Source organism: Pseudocercospora fijiensis (genome assembly GCF_000340215.1).
Source record: "Pseudocercospora fijiensis CIRAD86 unplaced genomic scaffold MYCFIscaffold_2, whole genome shotgun sequence".
NCBI lineage: Eukaryota > Fungi > Ascomycota > Dothideomycetes > Mycosphaerellales > Mycosphaerellaceae > Pseudocercospora > Pseudocercospora fijiensis.
The window spans coordinates 2,131,721-2,155,673 of NW_006921533.1; the positions used below are offsets into that span (position 1 = coordinate 2,131,721).

The 23,953-nt window shown below is 50.2% G+C and overlaps 9 protein-coding genes across 9 annotated transcripts; 2 read left to right on the forward strand and 7 right to left on the reverse strand.

The window, feature by feature from the left end:
• Positions 1-167: 167 nt before the first annotated feature.
• On the reverse strand, positions 168-1,047 carry MYCFIDRAFT_186232 (uncharacterized protein; the record flags this gene model as incomplete). Its single annotated transcript, XM_007925047.1, has 2 exons — positions 168-703; positions 1,026-1,047. 2 exons carry the CDS (start codon positions 1,045-1,047, stop codon positions 168-170), a joined length of 558 nt encoding a protein of 185 aa, XP_007923238.1.
• A 546-nt stretch (positions 1,048-1,593) lies between these two features.
• On the reverse strand, positions 1,594-3,611 carry MYCFIDRAFT_202245 (uncharacterized protein; the record flags this gene model as incomplete). The annotated part of the gene is made up of 4 exons (XM_007925048.1): positions 1,594-2,485; positions 2,609-2,924; positions 3,036-3,350; positions 3,475-3,611. The coding sequence occupies 4 exons, from the start codon at positions 3,609-3,611 to the stop codon at positions 1,742-1,744; spliced, it is 1,512 nt and encodes a 503-aa protein (XP_007923239.1). The 3' UTR covers positions 1,594-1,741.
• Positions 3,612-3,920: 309 nt separating this feature from the next.
• Positions 3,921-4,211, forward strand: MYCFIDRAFT_101627 (uncharacterized protein; the record flags this gene model as incomplete). The annotated part of the gene is made up of 1 exon (XM_007925049.1): positions 3,921-4,211. A coding segment is annotated over one exon (291 nt), but the record flags the coding sequence as incomplete, so codon positions are not given.
• A 330-nt stretch (positions 4,212-4,541) lies between these two features.
• On the forward strand, positions 4,542-5,600 carry MYCFIDRAFT_193968 (uncharacterized protein; the record flags this gene model as incomplete). Its single annotated transcript, XM_007925050.1, has 1 exon — positions 4,542-5,600. The coding sequence occupies one exon, from the start codon at positions 4,542-4,544 to the stop codon at positions 5,598-5,600; it is 1,059 nt and encodes a 352-aa protein (XP_007923241.1).
• Positions 5,601-5,686: 86 nt separating this feature from the next.
• MYCFIDRAFT_171608 (uncharacterized protein) lies at positions 5,687-6,309 on the reverse strand (the record flags this gene model as incomplete). Its single annotated transcript, XM_007925051.1, has 7 exons — positions 5,687-5,795; positions 5,836-5,923; positions 5,976-6,049; positions 6,088-6,108; positions 6,162-6,200; positions 6,228-6,255; positions 6,285-6,309. The coding sequence occupies 7 exons, from the start codon at positions 6,307-6,309 to the stop codon at positions 5,687-5,689; spliced, it is 384 nt and encodes a 127-aa protein (XP_007923242.1).
• Positions 6,297-9,985, reverse strand: MYCFIDRAFT_52829 (uncharacterized protein). The gene is made up of 6 exons (XM_007924376.1): positions 9,535-9,985; positions 9,281-9,461; positions 8,520-9,226; positions 8,234-8,373; positions 7,991-8,170; positions 6,297-7,938 (listed from the first exon to the last, which is right to left on the reverse strand). Exons 1-6 carry the CDS (start codon positions 9,626-9,628, stop codon positions 6,604-6,606), a joined length of 2,637 nt encoding a protein of 878 aa, XP_007922567.1. The 5' UTR covers positions 9,629-9,985; the 3' UTR covers positions 6,297-6,603.
• Positions 9,986-11,378: 1,393 nt separating this feature from the next.
• Positions 11,379-12,051, reverse strand: MYCFIDRAFT_64921 (uncharacterized protein; the record flags this gene model as incomplete). The annotated part of the gene is made up of 2 exons (XM_007924502.1): positions 11,379-11,917; positions 11,967-12,051. 2 exons carry the CDS (start codon positions 12,049-12,051, stop codon positions 11,379-11,381), a joined length of 624 nt encoding a protein of 207 aa, XP_007922693.1.
• Positions 12,052-12,317: 266 nt separating this feature from the next.
• MYCFIDRAFT_161381 (uncharacterized protein) lies at positions 12,318-14,769 on the reverse strand (the record flags this gene model as incomplete). The annotated part of the gene is made up of 1 exon (XM_007925052.1): positions 12,318-14,769. One exon carries the CDS (start codon positions 14,767-14,769, stop codon positions 12,838-12,840), a length of 1,932 nt encoding a protein of 643 aa, XP_007923243.1. The 3' UTR covers positions 12,318-12,837.
• A 5,978-nt stretch (positions 14,770-20,747) lies between these two features.
• Positions 20,748-23,896, reverse strand: MYCFIDRAFT_52824 (uncharacterized protein). Its single transcript, XM_007924375.1, has 4 exons — positions 23,524-23,896; positions 23,385-23,469; positions 21,320-23,238; positions 20,748-20,763 (listed from the first exon to the last, which is right to left on the reverse strand). The coding sequence occupies exons 1-3, from the start codon at positions 23,758-23,760 to the stop codon at positions 22,049-22,051; spliced, it is 1,512 nt and encodes a 503-aa protein (XP_007922566.1). The 5' UTR covers positions 23,761-23,896; the 3' UTR covers positions 20,748-20,763; positions 21,320-22,048.
• Between the last annotated feature and the right edge of the window lie 57 nt (positions 23,897-23,953).

The following is a 23,953-nucleotide window of genomic DNA, read 5'->3' on the forward strand; positions in this document are numbered from 1 at the left end:
CGTTTATATGAAAGAATTGACTCTGGTGTTCGAGTTAGAAATCCGTAGATAGCGCGAATACAGAATGAAGCAGTGACGCACCGGGTATATCCATTCTCAACTCCGTTACGCCTGACAATGACAAGCCCCTGGTTCTTGAATGGCCTTTCCTGTTTTGACCTTCTGGATCAACCAAAGACACCAGCCCTCCGCATAACACTCTCGAAATCCTCCTTACCAACACCACCCAGTGACCCGCCCGTAGCCTCACGAATCATGTCCTTCAGCACATTATCTGGGACATCTTCTCTCAACTCTTTCGAAATGCGCTTCAGGTCCGCAATAGTGATGGGACGATCCTGCCCTTTGACAAAAAGATTATACGCCTTGTCAACTTCTTCTTGCTGTCTCTCCTCATCTTCATCGCCTTTCGCACGGTTTAACTGAAGCGCTGCGACCGGCAGAAAATGCTCAAAAGGTACCCAGCCGGCATTTTCAGGATCCGCGACTTCGAGGAGCTCTTGCAGATCGGCGTTATTGGCAGGTGGGGCATTCAACGCGATGAGGCACCGACGGACATCATTCCTGGAAATTCGCCCATCTTTCTCGTCATCTTGCGACGCGAATAAGTCGAAAGCTTCCCGAATCTCGGCTTCTTCGTCCGCAGATATATCGTTCTCTTTGGCAAGCTTGGAGCGGCGCTTTGCTGGCTGTTTTGCTGCCGCTGGCTGCTTTCGCTTTGGAGGCTGGATACTACGTCAGTGTGAAATCGTTCCTGGTCAGTAGAATATGTATACCATTGTTTTGGAGCTGGTAATGAGATATTACCTGCTGCAAGCTATTGGGGAGCTTGCCATTGGACGCGATCTGAAGTCCGGTTTGGGTTCGGGTAGTGAGTCAGCAGGGTCAAAGCGCCGAACCACCACTTCCCGACGAAATTCTTGTTGTCTGTCCTCACCTCAGTCCTCACGTTGCACCAAGAAACGAAGCACGCGCCCGCACACGGCACACCTGGCACGGTCTATGTACGGCCAACGATGTCAAGCAATTTTTTCTTTGGTACGGCATGATGCTTATTGTAGTTCCACGCGATGAGATAGCTAGAGCGAGCCGTCGGCAACCTTTCAAGGACGAAGCTCGTGTGGACAGAGTCGCAAGAAGAAATGTGTGGCCTCGTCTCCTTCAAGACTGGTCCTTCTCTGCACACGTCTGTTTCGGCATCACCTGCTGAGACGTGACATGCTGTGGAGTGTACATGCTCTCAATTTCCTTTCACATTATCGCAGTATTTAGGCTCCTAAAAAGCCTGCGATGCAGCGGTAGCGTCGACTTTGCACAAGTCGTAACGCTCTCAGTTGATCGCAACCTTGACGACGCTGCTATTCACTACCTGACGAGCTCGCCCTTCCTCAAGCAATGGAGTTGATGGTAAAATTGGTCACAAATGCTCCTGTTCCTTTCCCCGAAATATACACCATTGGGCTCAGTGCATCCCACCCGCGCTCACCTATGAGCGACTTCCAGCACTCCAATTATGCCGGTCGGAGCGAGAGTACTATCTGCGACGCGAGAACCACTACTCTTTTGCAATGCAGCGGAGTTCGAGAAGAACTTGTGGAGTCACAGCCGGTCGTTAAATTCAGAATGCTTAGTGCTACAAATGCTCTTTGGGGTATCATCTCCAAGCCGGTCACGGTCAGCAAACTCCGCCACTGCCGTTTAAAATGAAGATGCGAAACGAAACCTCAGCGACCTTCATCACCTAGCGAAGTCCATTCAATTTCATGAAGCGCCGCAACGGTTCCCGGTCCTTCCTGGCAATAAACCAATTGCCCCAATCTGCACCCCAGCTGACACTGTCGGAGAAGTATTCAAATTTTTGCTGTACAAAGTGATTGACCATTGAGGAATAGTTCCGGGTGGACATCTTATGGCCTTCCGGAACAAACGGCTTCAGACTGACGACCTGACAGCCTTCCTTCAAGTCGAGGAACATGTGTAAAAGAGCGTCATTTAGTGCCGGAGTAAACGCCTGGTTGTTAACGAGAACCACGTCGGCGCGCCTCAGGACCTCGCCAACTTCCTTGTTGTTCGTAAAGTCACCTCGAATACACCTGGCTTTGCCGACGTCCAGACCCCATAGCTTGGCGCGCTCGGGAAACTCCTTCTCTTGCAGCTCTGCGAGATCGCAGGGGTTGGGCATCTTTTCAATGCCCCAGCTGTCGCATCCGATCTCGAGTGCCGCCTGCAAGACCACGTTGCCGACGCCAGAGCCTAAGTCAAGGAAGGTCATGTCGTGGTTGAGCTTCGTCTTTTTGAAGATATCGCTCGCGAACCGGGGAAGGAGCTCGCCATACACATCGTCGCTGCCGTTTTCGTATCGTCTCAAAGTTTCGACCTTCGGGGATACCGTCCTTGAGTAGATTTGTTCGAGAACGCGCCGAGCCCAATCGAGTGGCATATGGCTTTTACCGCGGAGCACTGTTTGAACTGTACCGTCATTGACCTAGTCAGAAGACTCGATTAGCGGATGTTGGAGCCGCTCGAGCAACGCAATTCCAGACGAGGCTGCGGTCTGCGACATGGAGCCCGTGGCTTGCGGCGAGTCGCGAAGCTGAGAAGCACTTACCAGTTTCTTCAGCATCGCGTTAAAGTCATGCACCACCTCAATAAACTCTTCCACGTCCTGTCGCTTCCATGCAAGGTTGAAACGCCTTCTGAAACCAGTCTCTTCACTCGTGTACTGTGTAGCCAGATCATCGGGCAGGTAGCTGTCGCAAATCGTATGAATCGTCTCAATTATATCCTCCATGGGCTTGTAATCATCTGCCTCGTTCTTTGGCCATTTCAGCTGGAATCTCTCCCTTTGTCCTCGACTTGGATATTGCAGCTCGCAGGTGCTGAATTCATCATCGTTCCAAGGATTCTTAAACTTGGATGTGAATCTGTGAGGATATATTGTCAGCACGCCCCGTGTTCAAAGCGCCAGACAAGACTGCTATCTGCAAGCTGAGAGCATAGCTCTTATCGATGCGCAGAGATGGCATGAGACTCACTCTCCAGACGTGGCATCTGCGCCGTGTATGATCTTGAAAACAGTATCTTGAGCGAAAGCTGTCTCGGAAAGAAGTGGCCGCGTTGGACCGGGACTTTCAATGGAGCTGACACTGCTCTTAATGCGCTTTCGTGAGGCATCCGAGTCACTTGCCCCAACATCGCTGCTGTCGTCGTCTTCATCGCTACTCCATGCTGGTTGCGGTGTCACGCTTTTGCGCTTCACACCTCTGGCTGTGGACACAGCACGTTTGGCGGGATTCGGGGCTTTCTTCGAGATTGGTGTATTGGAGGGCTTAAAGCGATCGGGGTTGTATCTAAGTCATGTGTCAGCGAGTCACTCCAAAAACAGGTGCCCAGAAAGGACTGCTGTCTGCGATGTGCAGTGCAGTGCACAGTACATATCGGGGAGCGGAGTCGATCGAAGGTGTGGAGGCTTACGGGCGGACGGGCGCTCTCCCTGCTGCACTGCTGTTTGTTTGCGCAGGCCTGACTGCCTGAGGGATAGGGATCTTTACAGTTGTCTTGCGAATAACCGGTCCGGTGTTTGTCGTGTTTGGTTTGCTTCCGAAGTTCATGATGCAGGGCTACTGGGCGTGGCGTTGTGCATGAATGAACGTGGCTCATGCTCCGGCTGTCTTGTACAGCATTTAATTAGAATGATGTCGTGGTCGCTGTGAATCCATTCGTGAATGTCTGTTTATGGGGCACGACTGTGCATTCCAAGATGAAAAGGCTTGCGGTCGCGGTCGCGGTCGCGAAACGGAAACGGAAACGCTCACCAGACCACGAGACGCGGAGGGCTTTCGGCAGGCGCTGCCGACAGGAGTAAGTATGTACCTGCGAACGCTCCTTCCACTTCATGAATCCCCACAGACCTTCCCAGCAACGCCTTCCACGTCTACGCCAACGAGCCTTCTCGCACCTCCGAGGCCAAGCACTACTGCGCTCATGTCAATGAGGATGTGCGGCAATGCATTCTGAACGACTCACCTGCGCCCAATGCTCGCTTGATTGGGCACTCTCACGTGTTTGAGGTCAAGTCTGGAATGCTCATCATGCCTGCGCCTGCTGCTGTGCCAAATGCTGTGTGGGAGAAGGCCGAGAATGCGGAGATGGAAGACGTCGTGCATCTCTACGGCAAGGTCTTCCAGCTCTGGCAGGTCGACCGTGGCGACAGCAAGGAAGCAGAGGGCAGGAAATACATCCAGGAGCCCAAGGTCTGGAGCAAGCAGAAAGTGGCGTAGCAATAACATCCTTGCGCATGTGAGATTCTTCTTGGACGCCGTCTTCACATGCACTCGGATGTGAGGACGGAGCGGCTCCGACGGAATCTCAGTCACACAGACCTCGACACCTCAACCTCACTCCAAAACAAACCGTCGGAATCCACCTCGACCTGAGCCAAGCAACTACATGTATTTCTTGGAAGTTCCACCGCCACCACAGCGACGATGAAGGCAGGTACGAACGAGCTGGATGCACCGCCAACCGCTGAATGCGACACAATGTCGAATCCCAACCCATCATCCGCTCTCGATGCAGACATCAGCACTCATCACAGCCGCGCTCCACATACCCAAGACGCGCCCACCTCGCACATTGCGAAACTGCCACCAGAGCTTCATCTGCGCATCCTTGCTGAAGTGCCCGCTCGCGACGTCCAGAAGTGTCGTCGACTCGACCGATACTTCCAAAGCCTGATTGATGACAAGCCAAATCACCGCCTCTGCACCGGCCCGAGCGTTTCCCGCTCTCTGAAGCGCCTCAGAGAGCAAGTCGTCGAATTCAGCGACTTCCCTCTTGACCCAATCAATGAAAATGGTCTGCCCACTGGCTTCTTGACCGCTCTCGCCCGCTTCATCAACTTTCATGGAATTCCCCTGGCAGCCGGCGAAGAAGTTCACGGCAACACCATAGCCTTCTTCGCCTTGCACTGGTATCACCAATGGCACAAGATCCCTGATCCGGAACCGCGCACCTCATCGCCGGAGCAGGCTTCCATGGCTGCCGATTTTATTGCCTTTGCCTGGAATATCGTTCTGCAACACGTCCGCGTTCACGCTTCAAGCACACCACGATCTCAGGAAGACATCCTGGAGGCGGTAGCAATTTTGGCCGGATCATTCATGGACGGAGCTATGGAAACAATCGGTATCCGCACCGAGAAGCAGTTCGGGGATTTGATGGGCGAGATCTTCCTTCCCTCAGGCGTGTTCTCAGGCGTCACCTTCCATGAGCAATATACGCCCAAGCAGATTGAGCATTGCCTGCTGTACACACTCCCAGGCCACAAGTTGATTTCCAGAGCCCATGTGCTCCGTCGGCTCAACAGAATGCTGGACATCCCATTCCTCCCGTGGTGCACCCCAGCAGGCTTATTCGTGGCCTCCGAATGGGCCGTGGAAGAAGTGAAGAATCTGCTGGGGAGTCGAGAGCCGTGTGGACACGTGAAGAAAGCTGCTTTGCTTGAGGACATGTTTCTGGACTGGGATCCTCAAATCGGCGAAGCCACCACTAGGAGTCCCGACGTGACTGCAGAGAGTGCGGCGGCATCGAATGATTGATCTGAGCATGTGGCAGGGATAGATCCTCGAAAGCTGAAGAACAGAATTAACACGGAGAAGAGAAACGGCGATCCCATCGATGAGCTCTAGGTGGGAAATATGGGACAGACTAGAACTTGGAGCAGCGGAGATGAAATCCGTGAGCCATCCAAGCAAGAAAGCAAGAAAACCAGCTCCTTTGGTAGAGGAATTTTTCTTCCGTCAATCAAGAGCACCCGAGCATTAGCAGCATCACAATTCAGCAGGGAAGAGTGTCAATGAAAAGACCCAGCGTGAGCTTGACTTCCATGACGGTCGGTACATAGACATCCATCCATCCCTGCCTGCATGCATGCAGTGTTGAAGCAGAGAGAACATTCATCAGTCGCATTCCACGTTGCAACCAACCAATGTTGTGCTCCTCGAATGATGCCAGACAGAATGAAATAAAAAGAAAATGCATATTAGAGCTGCAAAAGATTTTTCATGTAGCGATAGACTTTACCACAAATGTTCGTCGTTGTCGCTGCTATGCTCTCGACTTCGAGTTTTACCTGTATAGCATCAACCCTAGCTAGGCACGTTAGGCTCATCCCATATCTTCTTCCTGTAAAGACAGCGCTCATCGCAGTTGCAGCATCACCTTACTCGTCCAGATTAGATAGATCCGTTGAAACTAGTGTAGACAGTTGTGCACGACAAAACGCGAGCTTGAGTAAGGGAAACCCATCAATTTTCAAAAAGACTACAAAAGTTACTCGAAAGCGAGAGTCGTAAGCTCGCCGAGTGCATATTACTGAGAGTATCGGCTGTGTCCATTTCCTGTCCTCTTTTCTTCTCCTCTTTCTAACGCAGCAGTGGTATCATTTCTCCAGAACAAACAAGTTTGGGTATCTCTCCATCTGATGACCAACGCCCGAAACAGCGATCGTACATGAGGGTATCCGAGCTTTTGTATCGCGGTTACGTCACCAAGTCGAAAACTGTCGACAAGACCTGAGGAATTGCTACTTCTGGCAGCCTTCTAGATGTTGGCATTTGGCTTGAAGGCATCGTTGACCTGGTTGGCGAAGTTACCGTTAGTCTGTGATGCGCCGACTGGGTTGTCAGAGAGGCCAACTGGCTGATTGACGATCGGGGTGCCGCCAAAACCACCAACACCAGCTCCGGAGGTGCTTGATGATTGACCACGCACGCCGCCCTGAGTGACGGCGTGTGGCTTTCGCGTTGGGCGAGAGACGCTTGGGAGGCCAGATGACTCCTTTGCGCTGCCAATGCTGAAGACTGGCGACTCCCACTTGTCACCCTTCTTGGCAAGCTCCTGGTACTCGGTAGCCTTGGTGGAGATGCCGCCTGGCAGCGAGATGTTCTTGAAAATGGAGTCGTTCTTGGTGACGGCAACGTTGACGTTGGTCTGAGCGGCCTTCTCCTTGACCTCCTCCTTCTTCTGCTCTCCCTTCTGCAGCTGCTTCTGGAAAGCGTTGAAATAGCGCTGGTAGATGTTCTCCAAATTCTCTGGATCTGGGTTGTTCTTCGCCTCCTCGGTGACGCGATCGACCTCTTGCTTGACTTGGTAGAGGAATGCGTCAGCCTTCGTGACGGCATCACGAACCTGCTTCTCAACAGTCTTCTGGATGACTGGTCTGAGCACCTTGAATAGAACTGGCTTGAAGAGCTTGAAGAGCAACTTGTGGTTGGACTGCTTGACCTTGATGTCCATGTTCTTGATGTCAACACTGACGGTGTTGATCTTGAAGAAGTGCTGACGGTCGTTCTTGTCGGCAGTCTCCATCGCCACCTTGAAACTCAAGCCGGTGCCGCCGAGGAAGATGTCCATGACACCCTTGTCGGTAACACCTGGGAAGCCTTGCTTCTTCTTGACGTAGTAAGCAACGTCACGCAGATCCATCTGGATGCCGCTAGCAGATAGCATGACCTTGTTCTTGTTGCGGTTTTGAATGCCCTTGCGGCCCCATCGCCAGTAGTTGTCCGAGCCGAACTCGAACATATTTGGTGCCAGGTTGTCGCCCTCGATGACGAGGTTCTCAACGATGGCATCGATCTGTGGGTCGGAAACTTCAATTCGTGGAATTGGAATGTAGCGCACATTCTCGAAGAACGCTGGGATGAGAACCTCGGTGAGATCCTTGACAAGATGTGGCTTGAACTCTGGCTTGCCATCGGAGTCGTTGCCAAGGTCCTTGAACAGTTTGTCCATAGCCTCGCCAAAGGCCTTGTTCTGTGGGTCCTCCTCGAATTGGCCGGCCAAGAACTTGACCTCGTCGACAATACGGTCGGTGTGGTTGCGGTAGCGGTCGCGGAGGAGGAAGTTACCGTGGTCGTAGAGGCGGTTCCATTCCTACTGTAGTCAGTCTCACGTTGAGATGTTACGAAGTCTTGTGCAATCGTACCTCGTTGGATTCGTCCTGGAGGATGTAGCCCTGCTCTTGGAGGCAGCGGCGAATAAAGCTATTGGCATTCTTGAAGAAGTTCTTCAGCTCCGGGTCACGGTCTGCATCGGTGTAAATCTGGTTAATAGATTCGAAAAGGTCGTCGAATGACGTGCTGTTGGCAAAGCGTTCGAGAAGTGTCTTTAGATCAGTCAGCATTCGACTGATATGACCCTTCTCGGAGAGTTCTAAATCACAACGCACCCTCAAGTCAGCTTCCGCGATAGTCAGAGAATCCTGGGAATGGGCACCTTTGACGGCTCCTTGGGACTGAGCCGCGAGGTTCTTGGTATGGCCAGTGTATTCCTCGGCCAGGCGGAGCAAAGTTTCAATGGCCTGTTGGTCTGTAGCATGAGTTAGCACTTGCACTTTCAACATACTTCACCACGACCTGGATAATGTAGCGTCTCGGATAGCAGTGGACCTTGCGAAGGCCCCACAGCAAAGACGTCTGTCCGATATATCCAGTCCGCGGCAAGGGAATACTTACAGTCCTGGTGGCCTTGGATCTCAACTACCATCTTCTTCAAGCGGTAGATGATCTGCTCGCGGCGCTCCTTTGGAACCTTCTTCTGGAAGTACTCCTTAGTCTTTTGGCGGTACTCGCGTAAGCGCTGCTTGTCTTCCTCGTTCATCTGATTCCATGTCTTGTTCTTAACGGTATCCTTACCAGCCTTGGCACCCGCTTGGGCATCGAGACCAGTGGACACGCCTTCCTGCTGCTCCTTCTGAGCGAGTGCTGCAGCGTCAGCTGGATCGCGCGACCCTGATGGGTGGGCAGCTTGAGTGGCATCACCAGCGACCTGGCTGGCAGCATCCTTGGCATCTTTCTTGGAGAAAGGGGCGTTGGCGTTGATTTGCTTCTTGATGTTCTCCTTGGAGAGATTAGGAGCGTCATGCCAGGTGTTGTCCTCGGCTGGAGCATCGATTTGCGCAAGCTTCTGCTCGTCCGGGTTGATAGCCGAAGCAGCATTTTGCGCAGCATCACCGGCGATGTCACGGAAGAGGATAACAGCATCGTTGAGAAGCTTGCGGAATTGGCCGTTGGTGATGATGAGCGTGCCGAGGGTGCGGAGACCCTCAACAGCCTGGTTGCCGTGCTGCTTAGCGGTATCCTTGTCTACTGGTGCATTAGGAGTAGTGGCGTCTCCTGCACCAATAGCTTGTGTCTGCCAGATGAAGTCCTGAAGGACGTTGCTAGGCTACAATTAGCATGCGAGGTAGCACAAGAATTGATGAGCAAAGTCTTACCCATCGTTCTTGGTGAGAAGGAGTACTTTCGCCTTCTCGATGACATCGCGGAGGTCCTTGACCAGCTTCTGTCCATCGGCGGACAGCTTGCCGTTGGGCTGCGAGAGGCCCTTCCAGTTGATGGCCGTGTTCAAAGCAACGTCGATCTGCTTGTTGGTAGGAACTTTGCCTTGCGCAAATGCTGTGATATGTCGTTAGTAAAATGATTGGTGGCGCGATGTTGCCATTGAGCCCTAGCCCTGTCCGACGCGTACCTGAGTAGATGCCGTAGAGCTGGAGCTTGGCATTAACATCTTGCTCCTTGATCTTGGTGTTCGTAGGAACGTTGACGCTCTTGCCCGAAGACATGTTGGGCGTTGATTCAATGGGCGGGTTGTGCGAATGTTTGCTGGGGAGCTTCGAGCTGCTTGCAATGGAAAGAAGTTGTTGTGGATTGGCTGATCAGATGTGAAGCTCGCGGCGAGTCCTCAGGGGTGAAGGCAAATGACGTGGAATCAAATGCTGATGTTAAGCTGGAGTGCCCTTCGCCGAAGGTCCTGATGTGCTGTGAGCCCGTGGTTTGCGACAGCAGCAGCAGCAGCAGCAGGGCAAGGGATGGTGACAGTCGTCAAGTGACAATGCTCGCGGATGGGGTATCTCAAGAATTATGCAACGCTGGTGATGCGCGCGCGCGGTCAAGTGGATTGGTCGAGGGCGGTGGTGTTGGGGGAGGGAGAGAGAGAAAGAAAGAGGCAGAGGCAGAGGCAGAGGAGCGTGGTGGAAGGCAGGCACGGAACCTTGAAGGGCAAGCGCGCGCTACAACCAATCGTCTGTGCACTCCATGTGCGCGCAGCAGAACGTCATCAATTGGGGATCAGGTCCAGGTATTCGAACTGCACCGCGTCTCCAATGCATCATCACTCTCGACTTGGCCCACGCATGCAAGTGCGCGTCGCTCAAAGCAGCTCCATTGTTCCCGCCGGCTAGTCGCCGCTGGGCCTCTCAACCAGCCCGTGCCAGGTTTTCCAGGCTGCTGCTTCACGCCAGGCGCGTGTGCTGCCCACAGACGCTGCACGCGATGCAAGGCGGCCTACGTCATGCCGTCCCAATTGGTGAAGGGGCGTTGGCTGATCTCAATATTGCATCTTTGTCCACATGGCACACGCTCGCCGCGTCGTCTGCAAACGAAAGCCGACAAAGAAATGTCAGTCCGTGTCCCACCATTTGCCGATTGTCTGGCATGCATTGCCATCATCATGGCCTGGTTGTCGCGGAAACAGAGACCCCGAAGCTTCGTGTCCGAGCGCCTGGGGAAAAACGAATTTGGCGAAACAAGATCTGGTCAGCCACCAAGATCGCCTCACTGTCGAACTCGAACGCAATCACGACGGTGGCTTCCATGTACATTTAACGTTACTGCTCGATTCGTGGCGTTGACAAATGTTCAGTTGAAGAAGGTTTGTATCTGCTCACAGTGCTTCTCCTTGCCGTGAGCGTGCGGAATAATAATGCCGATGCCGACATTTTCATCACAGAATGCTTCATCAGGAGAAACCACGCCATCTCAAGGTTCAAAGCTATATAGTATTCGAAACACAATCCATGCTCGACCTTCAAACCAGCTTGTGATCTGCCTTATATGAGCTAACTACTAACACCGTGTCAGAATGCCTGCAATTCCTCGGCAACCTGCAGCTCACATCTGTACCACTTACTGTAACGTTAGCACACAGCTGTTGTACAGCTCACACCGAGTCTCCGATAAACACCGCTATATAACAAGGAATGCCGGCTGAACACAGATATGCAAGGGCAGTGATCCTTCCTGACCTAAACAATTGTCTTGATGCTGGTCCCATTGCCATACACATCACAGGAACTTCTGGAGAAGTGCGCACGAGCGTTGGGGGCTTGCCTCTTGTGAGCTCAAATGCGAATCTGGGAAGTGTTGATGGGAATGAGGATCTACTCGAGGATTGTCGACCTGCCACTTCACACGTAAAAGCGAATGGTATGAAAGAGGAGATCGATGGGGGTGTATGTAGTTCCTCCATAACGGCAAAATCTATATCAAGTCCTCGCGATATCATATCCTCATCTCGTCTCTCATCATCATTCCCTACTCCCATCCACTCCCCCGGTTAACTCTCTCAACCTCCTCCCCCATCCTCTTCATCCACCTCTCCACCAACTCCCGATTCTCAACCTCAACCTCCTCCCTCCTGCGCTCCGCCAAATTCAACTGCAACTGCAAACTAACCATTTCATCCTGCGCCTCCTCAACCAACTTCGCCTTCCCACGAATCTCTTCTTCCCGATCCCTCAATTTCCTCTCAATCTCCAATTTCTGCTTTTGCAGCCATGCCATCTGTGCAGAGGATCGCTTTTCGGAAGCTTGCACGACAGACAGTTGGGACGTGAGGTCTGTGACTTGGGATTGGAGGACGGAGCGAGCGCGTTGGGTGTTGGAGAGGTCTGTTCGTAGAGCGGTGAGGAGGTCGGAAGGGTCTTGAGATGGGAGCGGAGGAGATTTGGTAGTGGTGAAGCCGCGTTTTGAGGGGGTTGCGGTGTGATCGAGAGGGAGAGGTGAGGCCGGCTTTTTGGATGCGGATTCGTATTCTCGTCGAGCTGCGGCGGCGCGGTCTGCGACTCGGGTGTCTGGAGAGGTCAGGAGATGAGGATCAGGGTATCAAATGATTGTACGCACAAGCATCTATGTACGGCTTGTGAAGCTGTTCGCGGGCATCTCTGGCGTCTAGAGCAGCGGAGTACTGCTCGATCCAGTCGGTCATGCTATTGCAGGCTCGCGGATGTTACTGAAGATAGTCTGATCACCGTCGATCATGTTGACGCGATGGGCTAGCTGTCAGAAGCCCTCATATAGACTTGCGAGCGTACAGGAGATGTTTGGTTGTCATGTCGAGGAAACATTCATGATGCCCCACCTCCGTTCTCTACTTGGGTCGCGCTTGCACGTGGAACATTATTTTAACTCACCCACCCCTGGATAGGACACACACAATGACAAGGAACAAAGTATGAATGAATGATATCATTTCATGAGACGTAGTAATGCCTTCCTCAATGCTATTCCACAAATCCATTTCACGACGACTCGTTTCAATCCACAACTCAGCCGTGAAAGAACAGCAAAACTCCCTCTTCCATTTGCCATGGCATTAGCTCTTCGTCCAGCAGGCTTCAATCATATAGAAGCCATGAGACGGTACCTATGCCGTCCTTATTCGAAAACTCAAGAGAAAAGTACTTCCATTGTGGTATCGTTGATCCAATAAGAGTGTCCAATAGGTTGTGACCCCAATCACCTCCAATTTAGCAATGGATCTCGTCCCCATCCGGGGAAGCATTTTGCTGTTCGCACCACGTATGGTAGTGCCTATCTTCATGTCCTTAGATCGTAAGAGTTGACGCCAGAAAAGCAGACTGTGAGAACTCCTTGCTATGCTGTGCTTCCAAGTGATAAACAGTCAGAGCGTCGTCTGTTTGAGCTCGGGTCGTATAAACATTATAGAGGGGCCTCCCGAATCAAAGATGCAGTCAGCTGTATCGCTGAAGACTCAGTGGTGATGGTGATGGTGGCGGGATGTGTGGTGTCGGTGTCGGTGCTCGCTTGATCCAGCTTCACCCTCTCTGCTGTCTTCAGCTGGAACGCACCAGAATCGGTGGCTGCCCCATGCACCTTTTTGGCACTCTTTACTGCAGTACTTGGTCCTCCTGCATCGTCGGCACTTGGCGAATTGCCTGGTGTATTCTTCCCATTTGCCGCACTGCCAGTATGCACACTGCCTGATACCGCCTCTGCTGTCATCCTTCCGGCAAAGGTTTCGCATAACAACCCCAGCCCAGTATTGCATGTCACTTTGTTGTGGAGAGGCGGGGTTGGAGTGCCGGTTGGACGATGACGGTTTTGCGGTGAACTTCTCAATGAGAGGGAAGATATTGTATGGTTTCTCGTCGGCCTTCTTCACGAACTCATTATCCCACTCCTCGTCGAGCTCTTCCTGCGTAGGCGTTGGTTGAGTGGCAGGATTGTAGTCCGCATCCAGCATCCGAAGCTCGCGGTCGATCTTAAGTCTCGGCACGAGATGCGACTGCTGAAAGTACGATCGCAGATTGCAGTATTTTGACACGTATGCCAAGAGCTGCAAGGACATGAGAACGTCTTCATCTCGTGGCATCGCAGCTAGGATGCTTGCAGGTGCTGGTCTATCAAGGGGCAGTGCTCTTCCCGGGTACCACGCAGGAGCATTGAGGTTCGGAGGTGTTGCGTTGATAGCGCTCACTGGTGGTGGCAGTTGTGTTTGTGGCAGATTAACCTGTCCCTGAGTGGGCGTTGCAGCCATGCTACCATCTCCATTTGCCCTGTGGGTGATGCTGAATGTCTCATCATCTGCGCTTGACACATCAGGCACAGCAAGAGGGACGCCATTGTTCTGCTGATCCATATCATCTCCAATGTCTTCCATGGGGATGTCTGACTGGATGCCGACCATTGGCTCGCCATCCACGCCGGTTGACTCTTCAGAGACGCTCTCTTCAAGCTGTCCGTCATCGTCCGAGCCCGAGATAGACAATTGATGTCTAATAGACGGTCTTCTTCGTGGTCGCATCCCGCTTGCTGAGGCTCGTGGAGTCCCAGGTTGCTGCATGGGAGCGCCAGGGGTAGTAGGTGATTGTGGTTGGGAGCTTGGGCCTGGGTGCAGGGTCGGTAGCATTGAGGGAAGTCGATCAATGTCACGGACGGGTCGCACAAATCCGTGTCCAACATTGCTCTGCAACGTCAAGGAAGATATGGGGGCTTCTCGTCGGCTATTACCTCCTGTGGGCGAGGGAAGCTGGCCCCGACTATCGTTCGACCTCTGGTGATGAGGGAAGATTGTCCGCTCTGGAGGCGAGCTGAGTGACAGGTTTGCCGTGTGGACTGTTGGCGTCGTTTCACTCGCAGGCTCGTCCTCAGGAGGATTGCTGGGTTCTGGGATGGAGATTGGAGGTGGAGCATGTCGTCTGCTTCTTCGCTCACTGGTCTCGCTCCTGTTTGAAGAGCGCGAAAAGGCCCTGCTGAAGGGGCACTTTCGTCTGTTTTCCAGCTCCAGTCTTTCTCGGCTCTTCTCTACCACCTGGAAGTAGTTGTCCAGGATGGTGGCGATGACGGGGACCATATCAGCCTCTACCACGCGAGTTCGCACCGCCTCCGAGCCTCTCACGCCGATGTTTACAATACATTGGAAGGCCAGGTTCCATTTCCACATCTCCATCATGTCCTTGCTCCGACCCTCCTTGAGAATGCAGACCAGACGCTCAATACCGCCATCGACGGTGAGTATATCTCGAATGCGACCGGAGGATGTAGTTAGATATGCAAGGTTGTTTAGAGAGTTGATGAGAGGGAGGGTAGACGTGCAATCCAGCGCTCGTCGGTCATAGAGGGCGGTTGTGATGCCCACGGAGGCTTTGTTTGCGTTGGGGATGCTGAAGTTGACCTCGCGCATGTTTGCGTGTCAGCAGGAGGCCGCGCAGAGCGGCAATCAAGGCGAAGGCTTCGTGTCGGATGCAGAGTCGAGGCAAAGTCGATGGACTCGATGTGGACTGGTAAGTCGCGGACGGTGGCAGGAGCGTATGACGGATCTTTTGAGGACAGAACGCCGCAAATGCAAGACAAGACAGCTCACTCCCAAAGGTGCGCCAATTCCAAGAGACGAGATGGGAATGGTATTGTTGTGCTCACTCGTGCACTTGGTCTCTCTCACGCTGCTGGGCCGTGAGGGTGTGTCGGTGTCGGTGTCGGTGTCGGGCGGGGAGGCGCTGGCTTTGTTGCTGCGCCAGACCAGACACCGAGCGACCGCCGCTCCGCTCCGCTCCTTCCTAGACCAGTGAGCGCGCAGTCTCGTCGTCGTGCACGCGTGTGGTTCGTGTGGTGTGGTGCTCGGCGGTGGTAGTGTGTCCGGCGGGTGCTGCTCAAGTTTGCTGCTGTTCGGGACTCGAGAGAGGAGTGCGCAGCAACGCCAGCCGCGAGCCGCCAGCCGCCCTTGGCGCGTGGCGTAGAACTATGTATCGTCCGAAAAAGCCAGACGTGTCGAAGCCGATGCCACTAGATGACGGTGCGATGCTATGCTAAGCTATGCCACCAGAGCCATGCCATGCACAGGAGACGATTCTGGTCTTGGTGCGGGAAGGGCTGCTGCTGCCGGCCGAGCAGGGTGGACTTGGAGGTGATTACAAACGTGCATCTGATCAGCAGGTGAAGACTCAAGAGGAGAGCAGCAATGCCAAGCCCCTCCCGTCGTAGATTGGCTCATCTCTTCAAACACAATTTACACAAACGACCTGCACCTCCATGAAATTACCGCTCCTCCTCCGTACACGTACACTAGCCACCGTCACGCCTTCGCCTTCGCCCTCGCGTTCCGTCCAACTTCCACACGACGCGACCGACTTGAGTTCTGTCGAAAAATAAAGCTTGTGGTACGATATCGTATGGCCACGCCACGCCAACCGCTCTCTCGCTCCGAACAGCGTGGGCCTGCTTACCACCCTCCGCACAGGTCTGCGTCCGTCCACCTCTTCCGAAATGCAATCTTCTTTTGGCGCCCTTCCATGCCTTTCGAAACACAACCCTCGTTTCTGCCGCAGTGCCGCTCCTGTACCACGGCTCTGTGCGCAGACATGGATTGTCGCGTGCTCATCTTTCCTGCACGCCTTTGCCCATCCACTCATCTGCATGCTACATGAGAAGGAGACTTCGGAAACACTGCTCTGTCCCCGTGCAAGTACCGAGACATAACGACTTCCCAACAAGAACCAGCCTTCTTGCTGCCCTTCTCCGCTGCACGCCATTCATGTGCATCCATCACTGCTGTCATGTGTCACGATGTGTGCGTTACTTCTTCGGGAATCTGAAATCTACTTTCGTGCTCATCATAACCCTGGCCAACCTTAATGCCGTGACATTAAAGATCGAATCAGGGTCAACCACATCTCCTATTTCCACGGAGCCGTGTCATTTAACCATGTTCTCCTCATCAATAATATGACAACTCAACAAAAGTTGGGGCCCCTTTAGGCTTAGTGCGGCTCAAAACGACCGAAAAGCCGACTCTAATTGGTCGGCGGCGAGGAACTTCAAAATTTCTCGATTCTCGCGCGGTCCGGAAGGCGTAGGAGTCGCAGGATCGACTATAACGCTCCGGCGCCGCGATAGTAGTGTTTCCGAGGCCGTCTCCGTCGTTTACGCCTAATCCGGCGGCGTTTTTTGCTCGAGGCGGTATCGTTCGCGCCTAATCCGGCGGTATTTGCTCGGAGCGGTAGGCTCGAAAGGCTTATCCTACGCGTTCCGGATAGTACTACTCGCTATAGGCGTTTTATAGGGTACTTATAGTAGGCGTTAGATAAGGTACTCGCTATAAATAGTTCGAATCCTATTTAACTATAGGCGTTTTAGATAGTATTTACTATAAGCGTTTCGGATAGGACTACTCGCTATAGCTATCTCGGACAGTTACCGCTATAAGCGTTTCGAATATTACTACTCGCTATAAGCGTTTTTAGTAGTATTTACTATAAGCGTTTCGGATTAGACTTGCTATAAGTATTCTAAATAGCACTTACTATAGGTATTTTAGACAGTACTACTTGCTATAAGCGTTCTTAATAGTACTTGCTATTTGCGTTCTGAATTAGACTTACTATACGCGTTCCGGATAAGACTTAGTATAAGCGTTTCGGATTAGAATTGCTATATAGTGCGTTCTAAATGAAACTTAGTATAGGCGTTATAGACAGTAGTACTAACTGTTAGCGCTCCGGATTAGAGTTATTAGACTTACTATACGCGTTCTAAATAGTACTTAGTATTATAAGCGTTCTGAATTAGACCTATTATAGGCGTTATAGATAATAGTTAGCTTATCCTACGCGTTCCGGATAGTACTACTCGCTATAGATATTCTGTAGAGTACTCGCTATAGGCGTTATATAGGGTACTCGCTATAGATAGTTCGAATGCTATTTAACTATAGGCGTTTTAGATAGTATTTGCTGTAAACGTTCCGGATAGTACTACTCGCTATAGGCCTTCCGGATAGTGCTTCGTATAAGTATTTAGTTTCGGATTAGACTTAGACTTACTTTATGCATTCCGGATAAGACTTTCTATAGGCGTTTCGGATTAGATTATTAGACTTGCTATACGCGTTCCGGTTTATATAGGACGAACTATACTAAGCGTTTAAAATAAGGCTTGTCCTACGCGTTCCGGATAGTACTACTCGCTATAGATATCTTAGATAGTTACCGCTATAGGCGTTTCGAATATTACTACTCGCTATAGGCGTTTTTAGTAGTATTCACTATAAGCGTTTTGGATATAACTTGCTATAAGTATTCTAAATAGTACTTACTATAGGTATTTTAGAAAGTACTACTTACTATAAGCGTTCGTAATAGTACTTACTATTACCGTTCTAAATTAGACCTACTATACGCGTTCCGGATAGTACTTACTCTACGCGTTTCGGATAAGACTTAGTATAGGCGTTTCGGATTAGAATTGCTATATAGCGCGTTCTAAATAGAACTTGGCATAAGCGTTACAGATAGTAGTACTAACTATTAGCGCTCCGGATTAGACTTGCTATACGCGTTCCGAATAGTACTTACTAAGTTACTATTATAAACGTTCTAAATTAGACTTTCTATAGGCGTTATAGATAGTAGTTAGCTTGTCCTACGCGTTCCGGACAGCACTACTCGCTATAGGTATTCTATAGAGTACTCGCTATAGGCGTTTTATAGGGTACTTACGGCCCCTTTAGGCTTACTACGGCTTAAAATAAGCTAAAAGCCGACTCTACTTAGCTATAGCCGAGGAACTTTAAAATTTCTTAGTTTACGAGCGGTTCGGAGATTATAGGAGTCGTAGTATATAGTTCGTAAGCGGTTCGGAGATTGTAGGAGTCGTAGTATATATCGTAAGGCTACGATAGTATTATTTCCGATGCTATATCGGTCGTTTATACCTAATCCGGCGGTATTTGCTCGAGGCGGTATGCTCGAAAGGCTTAGCCTACGCGTTTCGGATAGTACTACTCGCTATAGATATTCTATAGAGTACTCGCTATAGGCGTTTTATAAGGTACTCGCAGTAGGCGTTATATAAGGTACTCGCTATAAGTAGTTCGAATACTATTTAGTAACTATAGGCGTTTTAGATAGTATCTACTATAAGCGTTCCGGAAAGTACTACTCGCTAAAGATATCTCGGATAATTATCGCTATAAGCGTTTCGAATATTACTACTCGCTATAAGCGTTTTTAGCAGTATTTGCTATAGGCGTTTCGGGCGTTTTGGATTAGACTTACTATAGGTATTCTAAATAGCACTTGCTATAGGTATTTTAGATAGTACTACTTGCTTTAAGCGTTCTTAGTAGTACTTACTATTAGCGTTCCGAATTAGACTTGCTATATACGTTCCGGATAGTACTTACTCTACGCGTTCCGGATAAGACTTAGTATAAGCGTTTCGGATTAGAATTGCTATATAGCGCGTTCTAAGAAGAACTTAGTATAGGCGTTTTAGATAGTAGTGCTAACTGTTAGCGCTCTGGATTAGACTTACTATACGCGTTCCGAATAGTACTTACTATTATAAGTGCTCTAAGTTAGCCTTACTATAGGCGTTGTTAGTAACAGTTAGCTTATTCTACGCGTTCCGGATAGTACTGCTCGCTATAGATGTTCTATAGAGTACTCGCTATAGGCGTTCTATAGGGTACTTAGAGTAGGCGTTATATAGGGTACTCGCTATAGATAGTTCGAATGCTGTTTAACTATAGGCGTTTTAGATAGTACTTACTATAAGCGTTCCGGATAGTGCTGCTCGCTATAGTCTTAGCCTATAGGCCTTCCGGATAGTGCTTAATATAAGTATTTAGTTTCGGATTAGACTTAGACTTAATTTATACATTCCGGATAAGACTTTCTATAAGCGTTTTAGATTAGACTTAGTATACGCGTTCCGGTTTATATAGGACTAACTATACTAAGCGTTTAAAATAAGGCTTGTCCTACCGACTCCTACGCGTTCCGTATAGTACTACTCGCTATAGGTGTTCTATAGAGTGCTCGCTATAGGCGTTTTATAAGGTACTCGTAGTAGGCGTTATATAGGGTGTCCGCTAAAAGTAGTTCTAATGCTATTTACTATAGCCTATAGGCGTTTTAGATAGTATTTGCTATAGGCGTTCCGGATAGTGCTACTCGCTATAGATATCTCGGATAGTTACCGCTATAAGCGTTTCGAATAATACTACTCGCTATAAGCGTTTTTAGTAGCATTTACTATAGGCGTTTCAGATATAACTTGCTATAAGTATTCTAAATAGTACTTACTATAGGTATTTTAGAAAGTACTACTTGCTATAGGCGTTCTTAGTAGTACTTACTATTAGCGTTCTATATTAGACTTACTATACGCGTTTCGGATAGTACTTACTATACGCGTTTCGGATAAGACTTAGTATAGGCGATCCGTATTAGAGTTACTATATAGCGCGTTCTAAATAAAACTTAGTATAGGCGTTATAGATAGTAGTACTAACTGTTAGCGCTCCGGATTAGACTTACTATACGCGTTCCGAATAGTACTTAGTATTATAAGCGTTCCAAATTAGAATTCCTATAGTTGTTTTCGATTAAAGTTGCTATAAGCGTTTTGAATTAGACTTACTATACGCCTTGTAGGCAGTACTTGCTATAAGTGTTCCGACTCGGAAAGAACTACTTACTATAGATATTTCGAATAGTACTCGCTATAGGTATTCCGGATAGCAATTACTATTGGCGCATTCCGGCTCGCTATAGGCGTTTTTTAGGGCACTCGTAGTAGGCGTTATATAGGGTACTTGCTATAAATAGTTCGAATACTATTTAGCTATAGGCGTTTTAGATAGTATTTGCTATAAGCGTTCCGGATAGTACTACTCGCTTTAGGCCTTCCGGGTAGTACCTAATATAAGTATTTAGTTTCGGATTACACTTAGACTTACTATATATATTCCGGATAAGACTTTCTATAAGCGTTTTAAATTAGACTTGCTATACGCGTTCCGGCCTATATAGGACTAACTATACTAAGCGTTTAAAATAAGGCTTATCCTACGCGTTCCGGATAGTACTACTCGCTATAGGTATTCTATAGAGTACTCGCTATAGGCGTTTTATAAGGTACTCGTAGTAGGCGTTATATAGGGTACTTAGCGCTCGCTATAAGCAGTTCGAATACCGATAAGCGTTTCGGATTAGACTTGCTATACGCGTTCCGGTTTATATAGAACTAACTATACTAAGCGTTTAAAATAAGGCTTGTTCTACGCGTTCCGGATAGTACTACTCGCTATAGATATCTTAGATAGTTACCGCTATAGGCGTTTCGAATATTACTACTCGCTATAGGCGTTTTTAGTAGTATTTACTATAAGCGTTTCGGATATAACTTGCTATAAGTATTCTAAATAGTACTTACTATAGGTATTTTAGAAAGTACTACTTACTATAAGCGTTCGTAATAGTACTTACTATTACCGTTCCGAATTAGACCTACTATACGCGTTCCGGATAGTACTTACTATACGCGTTCCGGATAGTACTTACTATACGCGTTCCGGATAAGACTTAGTATAAGCGTTTCGGATTAGAATTACTATATAGCGCCTTCTAAATAAAACTTAGTATAGGCGTTATAGATAGTAGTACTAACTATTAGCGCTCCGGATTAGACTTACTATACGCGTTCCGAATAGTACTTAGTATTATAAGCGTTCTAAATAAGAATCCCTATAAGTGTTTTAGATTAAAATTACTATAGGCGTTTTAGATTAGACTTAGTATCCGCCTTATAGGTAGTACTTACTATACGCCTTATAGGTAGTACTTACTATAAGCGTTCTAACTCGGAAAGAACTACTTACTATAGATATTTCGAATAGTACTCGCTATAGGTATTCCGGATAGTAATTACTATAGGCATATTCCGGAAGTAGTTACTATAGTAATCTAGCTCACCCTACCCCGCTCGTCGCCTTAGCCTTTACTTATAGCTCTTCGGCCTTTACTTGTGGCTCTTCGAGCCACATAAACACTAGTTGATAATGAAGAGAGAAGAGACGGCGTTGCCAAAGTACATTGATCTTTTTGAATCTATCAACACGCTGCGCAACTCGCGTTTAAACAGCCGGTTGTAGGCCCAACGCTGCGCTGCCTCATACTGTACCATCTGTCAATCTCCCAGACTCATCATCACCGAACTTCAAAGAGTACCAGTAACGCCAGTCCAAGCGGATGTGCGTGGCAAGCAACGTGCCAATCGATGAGAATGTTGTTGTTGTTGTTGTTGTTGAAGTCCATGCGTCGTGGTTGCCGAAGGGGTCCAAAGGGGGTATCGCCATGTTATTGATTGCGGGAAAGATGGAGGGTGGTGGGGTCGGTCGAAACTGGTGAGAACGGGACGAGTGGTGCAATGGATCGCTTGAAAGCTGCTGATGTGCTTTGGATCGATGCTGAGCTCGTGCTCGTATGGGGATGCCGCATACATGAGTGTTCATGGCGTCGTCTCCGGCGTCTGCATGTCCAACTCCTCATGATGATGATGATGTGATGCTTACTTACCTGGTCCTCGAAGCGAGCTCATGGCAACGGGACCGTCCTACTCTTCTGCATATCGCACGCGTGTCGTGAAGTGGAGCTGGCCTTAGCCTGACATCGTGGAACTCCTTACATATCCATGCTGTCTCCGCCGTTGGCGAAGTTGAAGTTCTGCTGTTGCTGCTGAGCACCAAAGCCGAACTGGCCATCTTGACCTTGAGGGGGTGCCAAGTCGTTGACATCAGCATCACCATCCTCGTCAGAGAAGTACTTCTCGATGATGTTGTATGCCTTCATGTAGATCTCTTCGTTGCTGTTGTTCTGGCAATCGTGGATCTTCTCCATACCACCGCAGTCTTCGATGAAGAGGGCGAATCTGTTGACTGGTGGCTCAGAGCTGCCATCTTGTGCCTCCTTGTCCATATCGCCAACCTTGAGAATGTTCTCGAGACCATCGAGTGCAACTTGAATGATCTTATTGTCTGGGCAGGCAAGGAGATCGCAGAGAGGGCGGATGGCTCCGTGCTGCACAAGCAGGCGAATCTGGTCTGGCTTCTGAAGTCCACCGCTCGTGGCATTGCTAATCGCCCAGCATGCCTCCTTTCGGGTCTTGAAGTCGCCGTGGCTTAGGAGGTGAATGAGTGGTGGGATGATGTTCGCGTCGATGACTGCCTGAATCTGGGTGCTGTTACCAGCCGTGATGTTGGAAATCGTCCAACAGGCCTCCTTTCGAATGCCGTCCTTGGTTGAGCTGAGCAAGGACAGGAGAGCAGGAAGAGCGCCGCAGTTGATGATGAGTTGAGTCTGGACGTCATCGCCAGTGACAATATTGCCAACTGAGCGAAGAGCGGGAGTCTGGACAGACGTAGAGGCATGCATGAGGAGCTCCACCAAGCGGCGTGGAATATTAGCCTCGATCACCGCCTGAATCTTGTCGTTGGAGCCATCGGAGAGGTATGAAATAGCCCAGCAGGCATCAATCAAGACCTCGTCGTCGAGGGAGTAGACCAGCTTCGCAAGGACCGGCAAGGCGGGTGCGATTGTGTTCCAGTCTGGCTGCGGTGTCTTGCCACGACAGAAGTTGCTGAGTGTCCAAGTCGCATTCCTAAGCATGCTGAGCTTGCGGCTGTCGCCTAACAAGCGGACAAGCGGTTGCAAAGCGCCTTGTGCGAGGACAAAGTCTCTGCATGCTGGGCTGTCTCCAGCAATGTTTCCGAGTGCCCAAACAGCCTGTTCACGGACATCAGGTTCAGGGCTGCTGAGGAGTTCCACAAATATTGGTACTGCTCCCGCCTCAATGACCACCTGTGTTTGCTGAGCTGAGCCCGAGGCGATGTTGGTCAGGGCCCAAGCGGCCTCGAATTGCACCAGGGTGTGCGGTGAGCGGAGGAATTCGACGAAGCGTCCGACAACGCCAGTCTCGATGACGCGCTCGATAGGTGGGTTTCGCTCTTTTGACAGGAGTTTTCGGACTTGGTCGTGGCTGCGATTTGGTCTTCGATCTTGTCTGAGAAGACGCCCTGAACCATTGCTGGCAGCTCCTCGTTGAGCTGAAACAAGTCAGTAATTTTATACATCGGATTTGGTTCGCGGCATGTGCTTACCTGGCTCTCAGTATTCGCCCCCTCGTCGTCGCTATCTGGCGCTGCGCCCAGGGAAGCTCCAGGTGCTCCATCACCACGAGCGCCGATGCCTCGACGCTTTGCGAGATTCTCCTCGCGCTTCTGCTTTCGAATCTCAACCTGCTGCTCTTCGCGTCGACGCCGAAGCTCATCAGGCTTGAATGTGCTCTTGGCCTTGAAGTTGTTACGGCGATGTTCGGGGATGTAGCGTTCCGCCATGGTTACGGCTGTGCGTGGTGGCTTTGCGGATGCTGAAGGAGATGTCTGCTGGAAATGTGTTGTATGCCGACTCGACTTGGCCAGGTGCAGGTGCGAGAGTCGTATGCGAGCTCTTTTCGGCAGGCCTTGGAGTCAGGGTCAAGGTGAGTGGAGTGGGTGTGTTGAAAACAGAAAGTAACTAGATCTTCGGCTG

Bases quoted from the DNA above. Each gene is read 5' to 3' on its own strand.
- MYCFIDRAFT_52824 (XM_007924375.1), bottom strand. From the start codon at position 23,760: ATGGCGGAACGCTACATCCCCGAACATCGCCGTAACAACTTCAAGGCC. The intron at 23,470-23,523 runs GTAAGCACATGC...GACTTGTTTCAG, and splicing joins GGGCGAATACTGAGAGCCAG to CTCAACGAGGAGCTGCCAGC. The intron at 23,239-23,384 runs ACTCCTGTCAAA...CCTCGGGCTCAG, and splicing joins AGCCACGACCAAGTCCGAAA to CTCAGCAAACACAGGTGGTC.
- MYCFIDRAFT_52829 (XM_007924376.1), bottom strand. From the start codon at position 9,628: ATGTCTTCGGGCAAGAGCGTCAACGTTCCTACGAACACCAAGATCAAG. The intron at 9,462-9,534 runs GTACGCGTCGGA...GACATATCACAG, and splicing joins GCTCTACGGCATCTACTCAG to CATTTGCGCAAGGCAAAGTT. The intron at 9,227-9,280 runs GTAAGACTTTGC...ATTGTAGCCTAG, and splicing joins CTTCTCACCAAGAACGATGG to CAACGTCCTTCAGGACTTCA.